Source organism: Cinclus cinclus, chromosome 19 (genome assembly GCF_963662255.1).
Source record: "Cinclus cinclus chromosome 19, bCinCin1.1, whole genome shotgun sequence".
Lineage (NCBI taxonomy): Eukaryota > Metazoa > Chordata > Aves > Passeriformes > Cinclidae > Cinclus > Cinclus cinclus.
The window spans coordinates 4,231,197-4,249,108 of record NC_085064.1 but is presented as its reverse complement, the minus strand read 5'-3'; the positions used below and the strand labels follow the sequence as shown (position 1 = coordinate 4,249,108).

Sequence of the window (17,912 nt, the reverse complement as noted above, 5' to 3'; positions counted from 1 at the left end):
CTCGTCCTGCTTACCAACATGCCTAGGAAAAATGCCAGATGATTGCAGCATCCATGCCTGTTCCTGATTTTCAGGGAAGCCTTCCAAAATCCATCCCTATTGAACAAAAACATGAAACAGTTATTGATCCTGGAAGAGAAAAAAAACCCAAAAATTTAAGTCTCAGTGCAATTTACACAAAAATTACCTCATTCTGATCCCTCCACAGCACAGTATTTCTCATGGATGCTTGTGAGAGAGGAAAGCAAATGTGGAACACTGATATTTTTGTGAAATGCATACACTGATTCCACTGCCACACAGCAATGAGAACTTATGCATTGTAGCAATGGTATTTTTTTTATGTTTCAATCTTAAAAATAAAAACAAACCAACTTCTTCTCGAATAAAAACAACCCAAAACAATTTCTACAGTTTTGAAATATTCAAAAGGATACCAGCCCACACTGTGTATATATATATATAAAAAAAAAGGAGCTAAACAAATCTAAAGACAGATTTAATGCCAAGAATACTGAGGAAAATATGCATGCTTTCATTATTTTCTTAAATTATACAGGAAAACTCACAGTAATGGAACCAGCATTCCCAGAGCTAATGAAGCAACAGAGCAAAAGAAAGAAAAAAGAAAAAAGAGCCTTTTGCTCCCTTAAGTCCTTGTTATAGCCAGCTAAGTGTTGGATTGAGCATCTTTAAAAAAACATTTACAGATCTGTGAAATACCGGCGGAGAGCTGCAGCCTCACTCAGTTTTTGTCTGATGCAGTATTTGAAATCTAATCCACTTCCCAGGCTCAAGCCTGAGTCTTCTGAACTCTCCCTAATTTATCTGTTAGTTGCCTGAGCACACAAGTCCTTGCTGTTATAGCCCACCCCCCCCCGAAATAACTTTGTGATACTGCAGTAAATCTGGGAGCCATCTTCGTGCTGAAATAAAGGAGATATTTTAATATTGCATTAGCTGGCAATCATTATCATCTCCCATATAAATCTGGTGCTCTGTCAGTGTGGGGTCCAAAGGTTCTCCAAGTATTTCAGGGAAATCTATCTCCAAGACTTCTATGGGAGGGAATGGGCCATTCCAATTACACAAGAAAATAGAGCAGACTATTTAAAATTCTTTAATTAGCCTGGTTTCAGGAATATGTCATCCTGCTGACAGATGTAGAAAATATGAGATTCAAGTAACTGCAAGCCATTTTTGCCACTCCCAGTGTTTGCTCTGCCAAATTAGAATGAACCACTGGCTGAGGTCACGCAGGTGCCGGGAAATCAATTTATCCCTTGGGACTTGCAGAAGGCAAAGCTGCACAATGTTTGTAGTGCTGTGCCAGGAACTTCAGCTCTAGTTTGGAATATACTGTGTACTATATATATGTAGGCCCAATCTTCTAGGAAGAAATGGTATCTGAGGTCTGAGGCAAATAAAATTGATGCATATTTACACACACTACAAATTTGGCTTGTTTTCTCTACTCTGAGCACAACCTTTTTGGAAATTATATCAAAACAAATGAAAAATAGCCCCAAAAGGACCCCACAAAACCTGAAGTCACTACTGCTTACGGCTCAAATCACATAATGTGCAACAGGCAGTAAACACAATATTGTAACATTCCATAGTCCATACTTTTAACAATCCACAGCAAACTTCAAGAGGTTTACATACCAATTTCAAAGGTCCTTAAAACAGGAAATAAGCAATTTTATAGCGAAAAGTTTTGACTATTTAGGAAAACAAAGCTCATTAAATAGCTTCCTGCAGAAAATTAAACAAATGCAAAACCAACACAGAGTACAAAAACAGTGAGCATTTTGGAGCTGATTTCCAAAGGTCTCTGAGTTGCAGGGCATCAGTCAGTCCCTAATTAGAATATATTATCCATCTACTTGACACTTCAGTGAAATGTCTATTCCAGCACAGAGCTGCAGCTTTGTTCAGAACAGGTTTATTGATATTCTGCTGCATTCCCTCTCCATACCCCCAGTGGCTCGGTTCTGTTTTATCACACATCAAAAAGGCCGTATGCTCAGGGCACCCCATGCACAGCTCGGAGCTGGAGGTCTGAACAGCTGCAAGTAGTGTGCTATCACAGGAGGGACAAGCTCCAAGCAGATGTCACAGATAAAATAAAAAAAAAAAAAAAAAAAAAAAGAAAAGGGGGGGGGTGGGAAAAAAAAAAAAGAGCGAAAAGAGAGTGTGGCTTGGGAACGGAGCAAGAGGAAGCAAGACACAGCAGAGCAAGACCTGACTTAAAATATGCCTATTATGCTTTATGCAAACACTGGTCTTTTTTTTTTTTTTTTTTTTGCCCTCCTGACTGTCATTAAAGTGTAATTAGTAACTTCACACGGTAAATTTGTTTCTTTAAGAAGTCATCTATTTTTGGTTCTTGATGACAGTAACCTTCTATCCAGGCGTGGATTGCACCTTATCACACCAAGGGTGGAACAAAGGCTAGAAGTGAGAAATTCCATGGTGCCTGCGTGCTGTGGTCACTGCTCCCTCTCTTCCAGCTGGAACCTCCCTCCTTTCCCACATGAACCCTGGGAACAGAGATTCTGCTGCTTTCTTAATGCTAGGTGAGCTGCTCCTGAGACCCAGGCTATGCTGAAAAATAAGCACCAAGGAAGGACTTTCAAAGCCATCACTTTCTTCTCCAGACACTTCAGGAATCTGGAGAAAAGGAAATGCTCAAGGTCATTCCCAAATGTAAATCTCCCCACTTTACTGGCTATGATACCAAGCCTACAAACTCATACTTCCTATCACAATAATAATGACTTGGGTATTCAAGTTCCTTCCTGTTATTTGACCTATACATCCTCCTTTTTTTTTTTTAATTACCAAATCCAAAATTGACACTATTGACACTGCTTTTGAATAAAGAAAAAGAAACAGCAGAAAGAAATAATGCTGAATTATGTGGCATATCAGAAAAAAAGAAATCTAAGCTAGAAGCATAAATGTCATGAATACAGCTGTTTTTAGGAAAACAAGTAATCACATCAGTTTTTCCACATTATTATTCAGTGGTTGTGAATAAGTATTACATGGTTTTTCACTCCCAAATAATGAAAGGGGTCAGAAAATAACATAAAAATAATATCAGTAATAACTTTGCCAGTATGGATCTAAAATTCTGGAGATTTTTGGAGCATGGCAGACTGAGAAGTGCAGTAGAAATACTGACAACCCAGCTCTTGCAGTCCATCAACATGAGCAGTATGGATGATGGAAAAACCTCAAACCTTGCCAAATTTCCTATTAGAAAAGAACCTCTTATGCACCACATTAGTTCTGTCAGTGGAGTAAGGTGCAAAGATGTTTTGAAACAAGTTCCATTCTTCTCAGAAAACAGAAAATGTGGTGAATGAACAGATTCTCTCCCTGGATAAATCTTTGTACCATCGTTTTCTTTGCATGGAGTTTCACAGAGAAAACCTGATGATCTTCAGCTACCAAGGTATAAAACCAAACAGAACCAATCTAGGTAAAACCAAACAGAGCCATTGCTCTCTTTGCCTTCCCTTGCAAGGGCAGCCACAAAAAAATACCAATCTCAGGTCATTCTGCCACTGATTGTGTGAATCACTGGCCTAAGCTTAGTTTCTAAAGATCCTAAGGAAGGTGGCTCAGCTCTCTCTCAAACACATCCTGAGCAGTCTCTCTCCACTGGCTTTCTCCAGCTCTATTAATTCCCTCCACAACCCCAGCAGCCAAGCTCTGCTAACCCTGCAAGATGAAAATTCTCTGCAGCAGCCTCACAAGTGCCAGGCTCGAACATAATGTTTGCAATAAGTTTCCTGTGTGTGCTGCAAGACCTCCCCACCTGATCCCTCACAGCCCTGACTACGTTTGTGTTAGAAGAACACATAACACAGGGCCTCAGCAGAGCTGTTGATCAATAAAAATGTTCTCCTTAGAGAATGCCAGTGACATCTATAAACCTCTGAGTGTCAAAACAACGGCACAAAAAATCCTGAATTCCTACTGTCAGTGGGATGAAAGCTGTACAATTAATGCCAAGCCAATGACACCACAAGGAGAAATAAAACAAACAGCTGGTGGTACTGTGGTCCAACATGCTGCTCCTAATCTATGAACATTTTCAGTGAAAACATGCTGACTCATGTTTTGAAAGAAATGGCATAAATCTGGTCAGTGATGTAAAAACCCTTCAGCATTAATTCTGAGTTATACACAGAAAATATGACACTTAAAATACACAGATCCCCTTTCAAAAGAGAAAATAATTTGTGGTCAATTTGAGTGTGTCTACCTATTAAGGTAAAGATTTTTAATAACCATCACACCTTTGAAAAATAAATCATGTGTTTTTCTAGAACCAGCTGAAACCTCAGCTAGGTTGATAACATCCACTCCATTCTTGCTGAATGTCAGGGAAGTTTCATAAAGCATTTTTCCCCCTGGTTCTGTAAGGAACCCAGCACTGATTCAGAGCTGCTGGTGATAACAACAGGAACATAAAATGCAGGCAGGACTCTGTGCAGCTGTTGGTATTTTAACCACCTTGTCACCTTACTCATACATGACCTAATCCTTAAAATAACTCACTGAGAGATCCTTCCCTCATTACTGACAGGAGAACTAAAGCCATGCCAACAATTATAGAAAGCACAAGGAAAAAAAAAAGATGGAAAATGAGATGGATGCAGCCTGTGGAGAGCGATGGATTTTGTTGGTACACTGACAGTAAAACTCACTTTAACAAACACTGGGAAAAGTAGCTGCTGAAAACATATGTTCTTTTAATCAGGGAAAGAGACTTATGTGAAAAAAAATAAGCATTTTTGAGAGGTTTTAGAGCTCTTGTTATACAAGAACTAAAAATACCACAAAAATGAACAAGGCAGTATACCACGTGTGGTTTTAAACAGGTTCTCCTGAAGGTCCTGTGTGGATTTATTACAGATTAAAGAAATATATTAAGTGCTACCACATATATAACCTGGAGTGCTAAGTAGCTATAATGAGTTAAAATGAAGTACAATAGCTCAGCTAAAAAGACCTTCAAGGAAAACCAGACAGATCCATATAATTCGAGCACAGTGAACAGCAATACAAAAGTTTAATTCCACTTTGCAAATTCAACATTAATAGGTCAATTATAGAGTAAGATCCACAGTATTTTCTGAAGAAAAGTTGATACAATTTAGGATTTCTGCAAATCCCTTTACTTTTTCTTTCTAAGGATCAAAAAAAATCATTGTTTCAGTCTCCCAGATGATGAAACATGGAGCAAGAAACATGGGATCCCACAGATTTGAACAAAACTAAACTAATTCAGTTGCCTCTTTGTGTAAGCTAAGAGTGAACATATCAATTATTACCCAGAAGACAATATATTCAAGTGCAGTGTTTCTTAACACAGGAAGAAAAAAGAGACACAACGAGAAAGAAATAAAATTGAAATTAGTAACACTGAGACTCTTTTCTTCCCCTTTCCTCAAGAAGAGCCAAAACCTTAACTATATTGATTTCTATCTATTTTCTGTTTATCTGTTTTGTCCACTCTATCTCTGCCAGTTGCCTCAGGCAATCAACAAAGCTCTGCTTGTTCAGCCTTTGATCATCTCTGTGCTGGAAGATTAGCATATGCATACTCTCATCCTCCCCTTTATCCTGTTAATAAAGCTCCAAACTCCCTCTGCTGATGTTCAAGAAAGCAACTGGCTCGGGAGCCCCGATGATTTGCCCCCATTCCCTGCTCTGCTCAGGACTTGGAATGCTAAGTACCAGGCACGAGTTGTGTAAGTGCTTATCCACCAGCCCTCTGAGGAGCAATTCTTACTTGTTTGATGCAGTCCACGTTTGACAGACGTTCCTGGATCAGATTGGCCCAAAGCGCGTTGGGAATTTTCTAAAGAAAGGGAAAAAAAAGAAAAGGAAAAAAAAAAAAGGCTGAATATTCACAATTGAGTTCAAAAGGAATTTTACCACGCAGGCACGTTGTGGTTAAAGGTGAAGTGAGATGTCTTCTTGGAAATAAAGAAATAAATAATTCCCTTCGAGTCCCGGGTCATTAACATGAGCTAATGACAAAGAGTTAATAAGGGCACAAAAATCAGTGTTAAAGGGAAACTGAGCACAGAGCATGAATATCCATGAGGGTTTTGCACACTGGCATGGAAGCAGTGCCAAGTTCTGCACACTGACACACACACCGGACATCAGACCTGCAAGGGGATCCAGAAGAACATCACATCCACAAAGCATCCTTTTAACCACAAGGATCTGACCCTCGGCTGCTCTGTGTGACAGAGGGCTCAGCACCAGGGACCTGCCAGCTCTCAGTGACACAAACAGAACCTCAGAGGCTGAGAAAACAGCACAAAGAGTCTGATTTCCAGGAGGTTTGTTTCATAGCTTCAAGTAACTCTCATCATCCAAAAGGTTTATTTCAAATAGATTTTATAGTTTATATTGCATCTGCCAATATTTTCAAAGTGCTGTTTAGTTCTGTGACTGCTACTTTGTTCATCTCTAGAGATGTTTTGTAAAAAGGTATTTGCTATGTGACAGAAGAACAAAGTTCCTATACACATTAGCACCCCTCAATATTTCTTCCACTGCATTTGATTTCCTGACAAGAAATCAGCAATACTCTCATTTCCTTCTAGTATGAATTTGCTTCGCTATCTTGTTAATTTAGGCTTTCATTCTATGCTGAATTTGGTTAAACTCTGTGTTAGACAGTTTAACTCAAAGTCTAAGCTTCTGTCCATGCAGCTCACAACAGCCATTAATCGTTTCACTAAATGCCTTATTTATTCTGTTATTAGTGGTAAAATGAATACTCAGAAAAAAAAAAACAACGACCTGAAATCAGATTCTATCTCCCAATTTAAATATCTCTCAGTTAAAAATGTGAGCTTGAATCTATAGCTCCATATATTGTGTGTTCTCATGTCTTTTTCCTAACCAGTCTGAAGGGTATCAACCTGAAAATGAGTATTTCCATAGGCTTGGATAGGGCAGGAATCAGATGCTTCTCTGTACTCAAGATAACCTTTCAACATATTTTTCCAATCTACATATTTTTCCAATCTACATATTTTTCCAATCTAATTTCCACTATTTTTTAATAATTAGGCAATTGTCTTTTAATAAGACAACTAATTACATTACTGATCAACTGATCCTGAGACTCATGACACCCGCAAAAAAAATATTCTTTGGAGCAACTCCTTTGAACGTCAATTCATACAATGAAAAAATGTGGCTGATGATGCGGGAAGATTTCATAAAATCTTCTTCATTAGATGATGAAACAATTTCACAAGGAGTGCTGGAAATGGTCTCACTTTGAAGGAGGCTGGAGAAAGTGCTCCAGAGCACCCAGAAGAGCCCAGGCAGCAGGCAGGGTTTGCTTTTGTTTCTCTCTTTTGTCCCCAGCTCTCAGTGCCTCTCCTCACATCAGCCATGCATGAGACAACACTCAAGCAGGTAGCAGGGAAGGAGGGAAGGAAATTGCAGTGTTTGTTGAGAGCCAGCAGGTCCCGAGGGTGCTTTGTCAGAGCCTCCTGCAGCCCCTTGCTGCCAGAGCCTGTCACCTTCCAAAGGGACACCACGCTGCTCGCAGGGACAGCCAGGACCTGGCTGCTCCTTTCATGTGTCATGTCAGAACAGGCTGCAGACTGCTCTGCTAAGCCTTGCCAAACCAATTTAAACCAAATTTATCCTCGTTTCTCCCCGTGCAGTGGTATTCTTACTCCTGTCTTTGGAGTGGGGCTTGTTGTACAAAAACCATCAAGGACACACATTCGGGTATTTCGGTGTTTTAGCTCCTTCTGCTCTCTGTGGCTCAATTCCAGTCTCATTTCCTGGGCACTTTTCCTCCCACTGAGTAGTGGCCTACAAAATCATTTTCAATAGGTTGCTTGCAGAATGCCTGATTATTCCACTGGAAATCAGGATACCTGGTATGCATCAGGTAGCCCGTTTATAATTTATCTCTCATAAACACATAAATATATTGTGAGCCTGGGAGGTAGGATTGCATTTCCCAGAAAACTGCAGTCATGGACAGTGACACACATTTGATAAGAGCAAAACCACACCTTACCCACAGAGCTGTCCCAACACTCAGTGCAGGCAAAGGAAACACTGCTGTGGGATTTTGGTCATGTTCAGACTTTTCTATCCATGCTGGTTTAATCACTCTTTCCATATTTGTTGAAAAAATTTACCCACTCGTGATTAATTTTAAATATTCCATGTTATTTCAAGAACAACATACTTCAATTTCTGTGCCTGGTCTACTCAGAGTTATATTTTAATTCCCCTTTCATAAAATTCCCACTTATTTATTTATTTATGCATTTATTTTGTACGGGAGTTTTTTTTAGTAGATATTTTTCTTGGAAATTTTGGATAAATTTGCTCTGAAAACAGCTGCAGTTTAAAAATTCTGGTTTCTCTGAATTGGCACCTTGGAGAGAACAGCAAACACGTTTAGGATCCTGAGTATCATGAATGTTTAGATTTAGTTTGTTCAGATAAATACACATGAAAGGCTGGTCTTTTTTGGACACACAAAACTGGAAGAGTTTCTTTTTGCTCATTCAGAGTGGCCTACCCTGAAATAGATTGGAATGTTGACCATGCATAGTTAAGGTTGCCTTGGATTTTTTTTTTCTTTTATTTCTTTTTAAAAAGCACAGGGATGTGACACAACTCTGGAGCAGTTTTAAGTTATTAAGTATTATGCAAACACCTTAACTGCAATTTAGTGTAGCATTAAGAGCACACCTATCCCACAAACCCACAATTACCACAGTTGTTTCAACTTCTTATTTTATCCAGTTAACAGGAAAAGTGAAACATGCAATAGCTCATCATTAGACTTCACTATAGGAAAACCTGAAGATGCTTCCTATTAACATTATAATAACTAGAGATGAGGGAATAATTTGCAATGATTTATCCAAAAATGTAGCCTCTTTTTCTGTTCATGGAATATTTATTGGTAGCTTGTGGTTCTTCAATTTACTGAATATTCAAAAATACTTGACTTTTTTGGAGTATTTTTACATGCAGAACGATCACATTTTTGCTTTGAACACTCAATATTTAAAATTCACTACCTGGGCTGTGCTCATTAGTAAGTGGCCAGGTATGTGTGGGTGAATGATTGCTTGTCCAACTTGAAAAATGAAGCTTCAGAGAGTAATCATGGCTTTTAAATATGTCTTCCATGGTTTCCTGTGCCAGGAAAACCCAAATGCTTTAATGGGTGAACACAAAAGAGATGAAAGCTTGGCTAAAGATAAGTTGGTAAAATATGTGAACAAACATTTGCAGAGCTTTTTGCAGCATTTGCCCAGATCCAGGGACATTGGCCAAGTGACCTCAAACTGCCCAACCTCTGGTTCTGGAGTTAATGCAGCCACAGTAGCCTTAGATGTGAGAAACAACACTAAATTGTGTTTATGATCTTCACAGCAGACTCTCAAAAAACCACAGCCTTAGCTCCTGCTTTTCCTCTTCTCCATTTATTAAATTGCTTTGGCCAGGACTACAACTTTTTAATGCCCTGGTTATATCCAAACTCATGTGAACAACTCTTGTTCTGCTCCTGAACTGACATCCCAACCTAGAGGAACTCAGGAGTTCCCTCCTAATTCTAGGAGCTACACTCAAAGAAACCAACTCACATAAAAGAACAAAATTATTTAGTGAAAACCTCCTCCTAGGGTCTAAAAATCAAACCCAAAGGCAAACTGCACAGTGCTGAACCACCAGCAGCCTCTGCTCTGCGGGCCCTCCTCACAACCTGATTAGCCTTGACATTTTTGACTTTCATCTTCCACACTATCCATCTTTTTAAATCAAATAAGCCCAAAAGGACACCCTTGAAAGTGCATCTGTATAGTCTGAAATATGTTAATAATTACAGTAATTAAACCAAAGGGAATTTTTGTTTTAAATTCTCCCCCTCCAAGTATAAATTTATGAACCTATCAAAACAATCTTTAATAATTAGAACTAAGATTTCAAAGTACATATTCTCAGTAAGAATAATTCTGTATCACCCCAGCCAAAAGCAAACATTTTTGCCAGTGAGTTCAAGGAGTTCAGTGAACTCTTTCCTCTCAGATCTTGAAGTATCTCCAAACTTCATTCATTAATCCAGTATTTTATTCCATTTTGATAAATACTACCCTATTTTAGCCTAGTTTTCTAAGGAAAAACCCCTAATCTGTGTATCACACCATCTACCATCTCAGTAAATTACAAATCTGTTGGCCAATTCCTATTCTAAACTGGAATTAGTAGGGCTGTAGAATTCCCACAGATACGAAATTGCTTCAATTTTTATGAAAACGGGTGATAAGAGACAAAATAGAGACTCAAACTAGTGGACTTGTTCAAGAAAGTCACAAAAACCCAGACTTCTTCCATTCTATTTCTCATGAAAAGCCTTGACATTGGAGAAAGGAATCAGCCAAAAAGGCAGGAATCAGATGTTTTTCTGTGTTCAAGAGAACCTTTCAACATATTTTTTCAATCTAATTGCCACTATTTTTTAATAATTAGACAATTAATTACATTACTGATCAACTAATCCTGGGAGTCGTGACACCTGGAAAAAATGTTCTTTAGACCAACTCCTTTGAACATCAATTAGGATGCCCACAATGAATGGATTTAAAAATCTGACTGGAGAAACTCAGGTACACAGAACTGGAGAAAATGCAACAAACTGAGTCAGCTGCTCCTGCCTCAGCTTGAGAGCTTCCAGGGCTGTCAGGAACTGACTGGATTGTCATCCCCCTTTTGAGTTAATGCACCAAGTAAGTTATTTGTGTCATGCTACAGAGAAATCAAGCACACACAACTAAGTAGCACTGTCAGATCAAAAAAAGTTCTTTGTGTACATATTTTCCGGAGCATTTTGTACCAAAGGAGGCCTCAGAGATTAATGCTTATTTTATCGAGATTATCAAACATGCCCAGATAGAAGACACAGTGTTTAATAATAGAATCAACCATTCTTTCAACTGGATTGTGCATTCCTGGATTTTTCCCAGTTCTGCTGCCTGTTTCAGGGTTAATATTCTCAAGGCCTCCATTACTTTGCCCCTGTTCTGTGTCCTGACACACCAATGTACAACACAGAGAGAAGAGTCTTTACCCTCATCTGCTCTACTCAGCAGTGGAAATCATGGGAATGTCACATAATTCCTGTTCTGTGACATGAGAACAACTGTTATTATATTCTCTTACACACCTGGTTTCTTTCTTTATATGCCTTTGCTTCCTGTGTCTGCATTAATACTTCCTTGGATAACAAAGTCTCCTGAGAGACACGTATGGCATTGAAATGTTTACAAAGCCACATTGCCTGAGGGGAGGAAAAAAAAATACAGGTTGAAATATTTGGAAAGAAAATGAAGGAATTTTTTTTCAGAAGGCTGCAGGAAGACAGAGCTTTCCTAGCCATACATTTAAGTATACAGACATTTAAGTAGACAAGCAACTTTAAGTAGTTTCTTATGAAGATGTTCAAGAGTATCCAGCTTCAAATAATGGCTTGTTCATCTCATGTATCTTAACACAGAATTGAAAGAAGGAAACATTCTTCCTACCATGCTCTCACCAGCATCACCTGCCGTTTCTGAGGTTCAAATGCAACTTTGACTTCTGCCTTAAAGCAGTGCCAGTGGACATGAGACGACTGACCATGCAAATGGAGCATTTCACAGCAAGGGAACGCCACAAATGTAATTACCTTACTTCCCCCAGGCTAATTAAGGTTAAAAGGCTGGGAAAACAAGGCAGGCAGAATTCTGTTGCATTCTAGCAGTTTCACTACCTGAGAGAGTTCTCACAGACCTCACTTGAAAATAGCTATTTAACCTGTAGTGCAATGCCCAGGCGTATCCCTCAGAAATGCAGCCCTTTAAATTGTCTTGTGCTCATCTATCACTCGGATAAATCTCAAAATTATTTTCCCAGAATAAAATTCTCCAAAATGCTGAGCTCAGGAGAAAGTAGGAAAGGGAGTGGGAAGTGCTACAACACTGAGGGAAAGGTACTCACAACTGTAGTTTTCCCAGAAGCAGGGGGACCAAGGACACAAATTCTTGGAGCTACGGAACAAGGATATGCAAATGTCAAGATGCAGAACAGCAAAAATCCCAACCACTTCCCCATTCTTGCATTGCATAATACCAGTGTAGCCACCACGAAACAATTATTTCAGCTGGAAAGCTGCCTCAGTGGAGGCTTTGGGATTGGGCTCCACTGGGAAAAAAAGGGGGAGCATAAAAATCAGTGCCAGCTGGGTCCTCCTTTAATCTCCATGGTCAATGAGATTAACACTCTAACTATGCCACTTGGAGAGATATATGAGATATGTATATCTCAATCCATTTAAACACATGGAGAGTTTAGTGGGTGAACCATAAGATGCAAACATTTTCTTACCTGAGTTTGACTTTTATTCCTGAAACATTGATTCAGAACTAACAGATTTTGTGATGAAATAATATTTCTGGTTTTAATTTCACCTATATAGGTTGTGTCAGGTTTCAGAGATTTATAGACTGCAAAATTGAGGACTCCCACACTACCTTTTATGACAGCTGCCTTCAATTTTTCTAGTCACCATTTAAAGTAATTCTCCTCATTTCTGTTTCTTGTGTTTCTTGCCACATGTCCTTCTTCCCCTGAGAGGGCAAGGTGCAAAAAATGCATCCCAGTTCTGAGGAATTCTTAATCCAATGCACACACACAACACAATAGGACTTACTGCCCTGAGCTTCTTTGGGAATGAATTAGAGGCAAGACAAACAAGAGAAAATGGACTCCCTCTTAGGAAAGTATTTGGAACCTTTTCCATAAATACACCTTGGGCTGCAATCCCTTGAACTGTCATTTTCTATTAACAGCTTTGATGTTTTTTCCCCCTATACCACAGGAAAAGAAAAAAAAAAAGCCCAAATCAGAGACTGTGCAGGAGGGACTGGTTAGTATTTAGAGGGAGTAACATAGGTCAGAGCAGAGGAGGGATCCACTCACCCAAAAACCTCCTCAGCTCTCAATAACCAAGGGAGATCGTGTCTGATGGTAACAGACAGGCAAGGATGTGCAATGTATTTTCATGAGGCCTTCCCTGCACTTAACAGTTATTGGGCAGGTGCAATTTTTAAACATACATGAAACCCAAATTATAGATTCATCTTTACAAAGTTATCTGACTTGGAAGGTTTAAGAACAACTCCCCCCTTATTGGTTCTTGCAAGTGCAACAGAACTAGTACACAATGTAGAAAAATACTTTAAAAGGATACATCAGCTGTTTTTATCACCTAATTTCTTTCAAATGTAATGTGATTAAATCCTAGGGTTTTTTTAAAATCTAACACCTTGAAACTCCAGCCCGGTACTTAGGAATTATTTATAAACAGCGTCATAAAAGAGTGCTTGGGTGCCAACACTAATCAACTTCTTCAAACCACTTCAAAGAAAATCAAAAAACCTTTCCATCCACAGATCCTTTTGAGGTTTAACTAGGAGCATGATTTAAAATTCACAAGAAAGCCCTTAGGTATTGAAGCTTTAATACACAGCTTTCTTGGACAAACGTTTGATAAAAAACGAAACATACCATTATATACACCATCTCATGCTTTAATATTGCCCAGGGCTACTGTAAATGCTCACTTTGTACTAAATCTGGTTTTCTCTCTGCTTAGTGGCTGGCAGCAGATGGGGCAGTGTAATTCACTGATTTACTCATTTGCACACTTGTAGGACTCCTCTAAAGCGTTCTCCCCAAACGTATGACACAGGGGCACAACCAGGACACCACTGGGTGTAATGTTTAACCCCTCCAATCAACAAAAAGTCACTATTTAATACTGCAGCTCCAAACCAGCAGCTAAATGAAGTCAGGAAATTCTGGCAAATGCCTTCTTCTTCGGTAACAAATCATATTTAATTTTGTATTTAGTCTTGATGAGACATCACAGGACTTACTCATGCAAGTAAAGCAATTTTTAACATTCAATAATGATTTTAGCAACAACCAAATGAATCAAAATAACAGCTAGACTCACAGAGTTCCATTTAAATCCAAAAGATTCTATAATTAATACTAATACAACAAAATTTGCTTCACTTGTAAGAGAACTCTTTTGTCAAAGAGAAGAAGCACAGGGTACATACTGAACATTCCTGCAGAACTTTTCTACATTCCTTCAGAGGTTTGAGTGTAAAGGAGGAACTCACAGAAATGCCAACGACCCTTAAAGCCTTTTTCATTAGCACAAACCATGATACTGTGTAGAAAACTTGCATCTTTGAATATGAAAGGATTATCATTCTTCATGTGGCCCTTGAAGGTTTTTAGAAGGAACACATGAAAGAACAATAGCACAGAGCCCTAAGCACAAACACTTTGCCACACATTTGACCTACAAGATTTTCAAGGCAGTTGTAAGCTATGATCACCATTAGACTTGTTTATATTTTTAAAACTACTTTAGATCTTATTATTAATTAAAAAGGTTTTCTAACTTCACACCTGGGATAGATGCAATGCTTCTTTTCCACACATCTCTTTTTGAAATTTTCTCTAGGGCTAAAACTGTCTAGGCAAGGCAAGATCATGAAAATTCATCACTTTAGTGATGGCTCTAATCAGGTTTTTTTTTTTCCTTCTAAATAGTCAGCACCTTCCACCATGATCAAAAAGTAAAATCAACTCTGTTACACATTTGTTACATTATTTTCATATAATTTATTCCTAAAACAACATTTAGGCTTCAATTTTCTTTGGAGTTTCTCTCCTTCCTTAACAGGGTTTTCCAGACCAAAAGCAGACAGCATTTTCCCCTTGACAAACAACTGCTGTAGTTCTATCTTTAGCCTCTAAGTACTGAAGTCATGAGATGGAAACCTGCCTAATTCTGTTAAAATAATACCATGAGGCTTCAGGAAAAATGCTAGCCCAATGTGAAGAAATTTTATCAGCATTCTATCAAACTGCAGGAAATTCTTCCACATATTTTCCATGGGTCTACAAACCAGATTGATTATTCATGCTGCCTGCACCAGAAAAGGCTGGGCACAATTTGCAGGATTTGATTTTTTTTTTCTTTAACATATTTAGCAGCATTTCAATCAACATCCATCTGATCAGCACCACTAAGAGCTCACAGCACCTCCAGTGATAATGATTTCATTGATGCTGCAGCAGAACTTTCACAATGGTTTACTCTGGTTTTAAAGAAACATCAAAGCTCCATGACACCAGCTCTCCTTGACAGCTCATGCAGAACAAAAATTACAGTTCAGTTGTGCATATCCAAATATAATCTGCCTAAGGGTGAACAGTTTGTAAATCAAATAATTTGATTGAGGGTACATGCTTTTATTGTGCACAATACAGACTTCCCATTCAATTTACCAGGTTTTGTTACACAGAGGAGCAGACACACTCACTGTTCCTTCAGCTGAGATGCCACTGAGCTGTGGAACTCATTAACAGCAGTGAGTAACAAACTAATCAAAAAGCAGAGAATCTGCCAGCCCAGGTAGAATAGGAACCCAAATTTACACCTGACAAAAGGAGTAATTAGCGAGCTAAAAGACAACAGGAAATATCAGATGGGGCACAGAAGGCATTAATAATTGATACACCAGAACTCTTTGTTATTCCCTTAGAGGGTTTCATTGTTATAACTGTTAAAGTGCATTTCTTATTAGATTACCCACTAAAAAAAGAAATTAAAAGCATCTTGCCTATAACTATTCCAAAATGCTCACCATTTTTTTTTTGTCTCCCCCCTCCCCAAGACTCAGCCTGAAAAGTTTGATCCATCACCTGACAACAGCAGCGCAGCTCCCAACAGCTGTTTACAAATCAGGAATTGAACTATTTCTGGTGTCTCCATTTTCACTTACCATCATCGTTGTTTTGCTTTAAGTGGTTTATCATGAACTCAATGGGATCATCTGGCTTATGAATTAATAGCTCTTCAAGCATGTTCTGGAAATAAATAGGACAAAGTCAGAGGAAAATTTAACACAGCTCTGCAGTCGTGATATCTTGCATTTTTACAGCAATGTTACAATGAGGATACTAAACAGCTTATAAATGCATATTTATTTTCTTTCACAGACAAAATTGAAATTTCAGAACCTGTTTTAGATGCTGAAAAACTGAAGGTGGTCAGAAAATTGCCAGTAAAAAATCCCCAACCTATTTGCTTCAGCTTATTTATGGTACATATGAACACCAGAAAGGTTTGACTTGAGAAGCCTGGGGCCAAAAATGGTTGAGGAAGTGCTGACATGAAAACCACACAAGGCATTTGAAAATCAGAGTTAACTTGAATTTGTGCCTCTGCAGGGCGAGATGACCCTTCTCCAGCACATTCCCACAAGTTCCTGAAGAGCCCTGGGGAATGCAGAATGGACAAGAGCTGTGGAAAACACAGTCCACATAAATGGCACATTTCACACCTGTACCAGCCTTGTCTCCTACATGAAAGGAACTGGGGAGAAGGGGGGAAAAATACAAAACAACAAACAGACCAAAAACAAACAAACAAACAAAAAAACCACTTTAAAGCCTTGCCTTGAATGTCTATTTTGGAGCCCATTTCCATGTTAAACCCTTGAGGTTATACAGGGACTTGTTTCAGCTCCCACTCATAGCAGTGGGGATCCTGAACTGGTTTCAGGGAAGATTTTGGGCTTTACAGGCAGAGAAAAGAACAACCCTGAGAAGTCCATACATTTCCTAGTAAGACATTTCAGCACAGCCACAAGTTCTGTAATTAGAACTAAATATCAAACAGAACTAATGCTCTAATTTAGACAAGCTGCAGAAATGCTCGCACTGGAAAAGACATTTCTCAAAACCAGTCATAACACTAATATTTGCAAGTAAATTCCATGAAGTCCATCTAGTCCATGAAATTTTATATCCTCACCAAGTGATTATCTTTTATTAGAGTGACCTATTTTCCTTTTCTTCATCCACTTCATTAGAATAATTAAAACACTCAATTTTGTTTATAAACTGGTGATCATGCAAGCTCAGACGCATCAATGTCTGCATAGCACAGAGCACAAGTGATGAAATTTGTATTTTTATTGGAAGTTCGTTTAAAAATTAATACTTTCCAGCAACATTTATTTAAGCTAAGTGATCTGGATTTTACATTACACTTAGCAGCACCTTTACAAATAACAAACCTAAGAAAATCTGCGTTTATTATAATTCAAAAACATTCAGGCTGACAGTGATTGATACTGGCACTGTTTCTTGCCCAAACCCTTAATTTTCTCAAATTCTGCTAAACTCAGTTTAATTTCATATGAGGTGTTCTGTTACACTCTGGGGGAGGTTCTCACACAGCTTTTACATTTTGTGTTTGGTAAATGATTTAGACAACAATTTCAAGCTGTGTTGGTGTCATTATTTTGCTCCAAGACAACTGCAGCCCAAAACTGCGACCCTGAGTAAATCCTACAAATATTCAATGCCTCGTGGCTTGCAAAACACAGTATTTAATTTTAAAAAAATCACAAAAATGATGCTGCGCTAGTCATAAAAAACAGATTTTAAAAAAAAGCACAAAAAAGGAATAAGAAATAAACATATGTGTGCATTTTAGTGAGCTTTGAGTGAGTGAAAATTACTTTTTAACAGAGCCAAGAACAGCACATAGGAGAAGGCTCTCCAGCAAGTTCTCCTATCAGAAAAGCACCGGGATATTTAGTCCTTAACTCAAACCTCTCCATGCACGACACAAAGGCTTTTCCCGAACTCCCGGAACAAAACCCATGCTTCTCTAAAGCAGGGAAGCCAGCCTAGCCATGTACCGAAATCACAACGAAGCCACAAGTGCCTTTCTCTCCCTTTATTTT

At 38.6% G+C, this 17,912-nt stretch overlaps 1 protein-coding gene across 1 annotated transcript in view; it reads right to left on the bottom strand.

The window, feature by feature from the left end:
- AK8 (adenylate kinase 8) overlaps positions 1–17,912 on the bottom strand; it is a 72,133-nt gene that overhangs the window by 47,205 nt on the left and 7,016 nt on the right. The window contains exons 2-6 of the mRNA XM_062505422.1: positions 15,939–16,023; positions 12,070–12,119; positions 11,258–11,371; positions 5,816–5,884; positions 15–96 (exon numbers count right to left, since the gene is read on the bottom strand). Coding sequence (XP_062361406.1) covers positions 15–96; positions 5,816–5,884; positions 11,258–11,371; positions 12,070–12,119; positions 15,939–16,020 — 397 coding nt within the window. The 5' untranslated portion in view covers positions 16,021–16,023. The remainder of the gene's footprint in view (positions 1–14; positions 97–5,815; positions 5,885–11,257; positions 11,372–12,069; positions 12,120–15,938; positions 16,024–17,912) is intronic.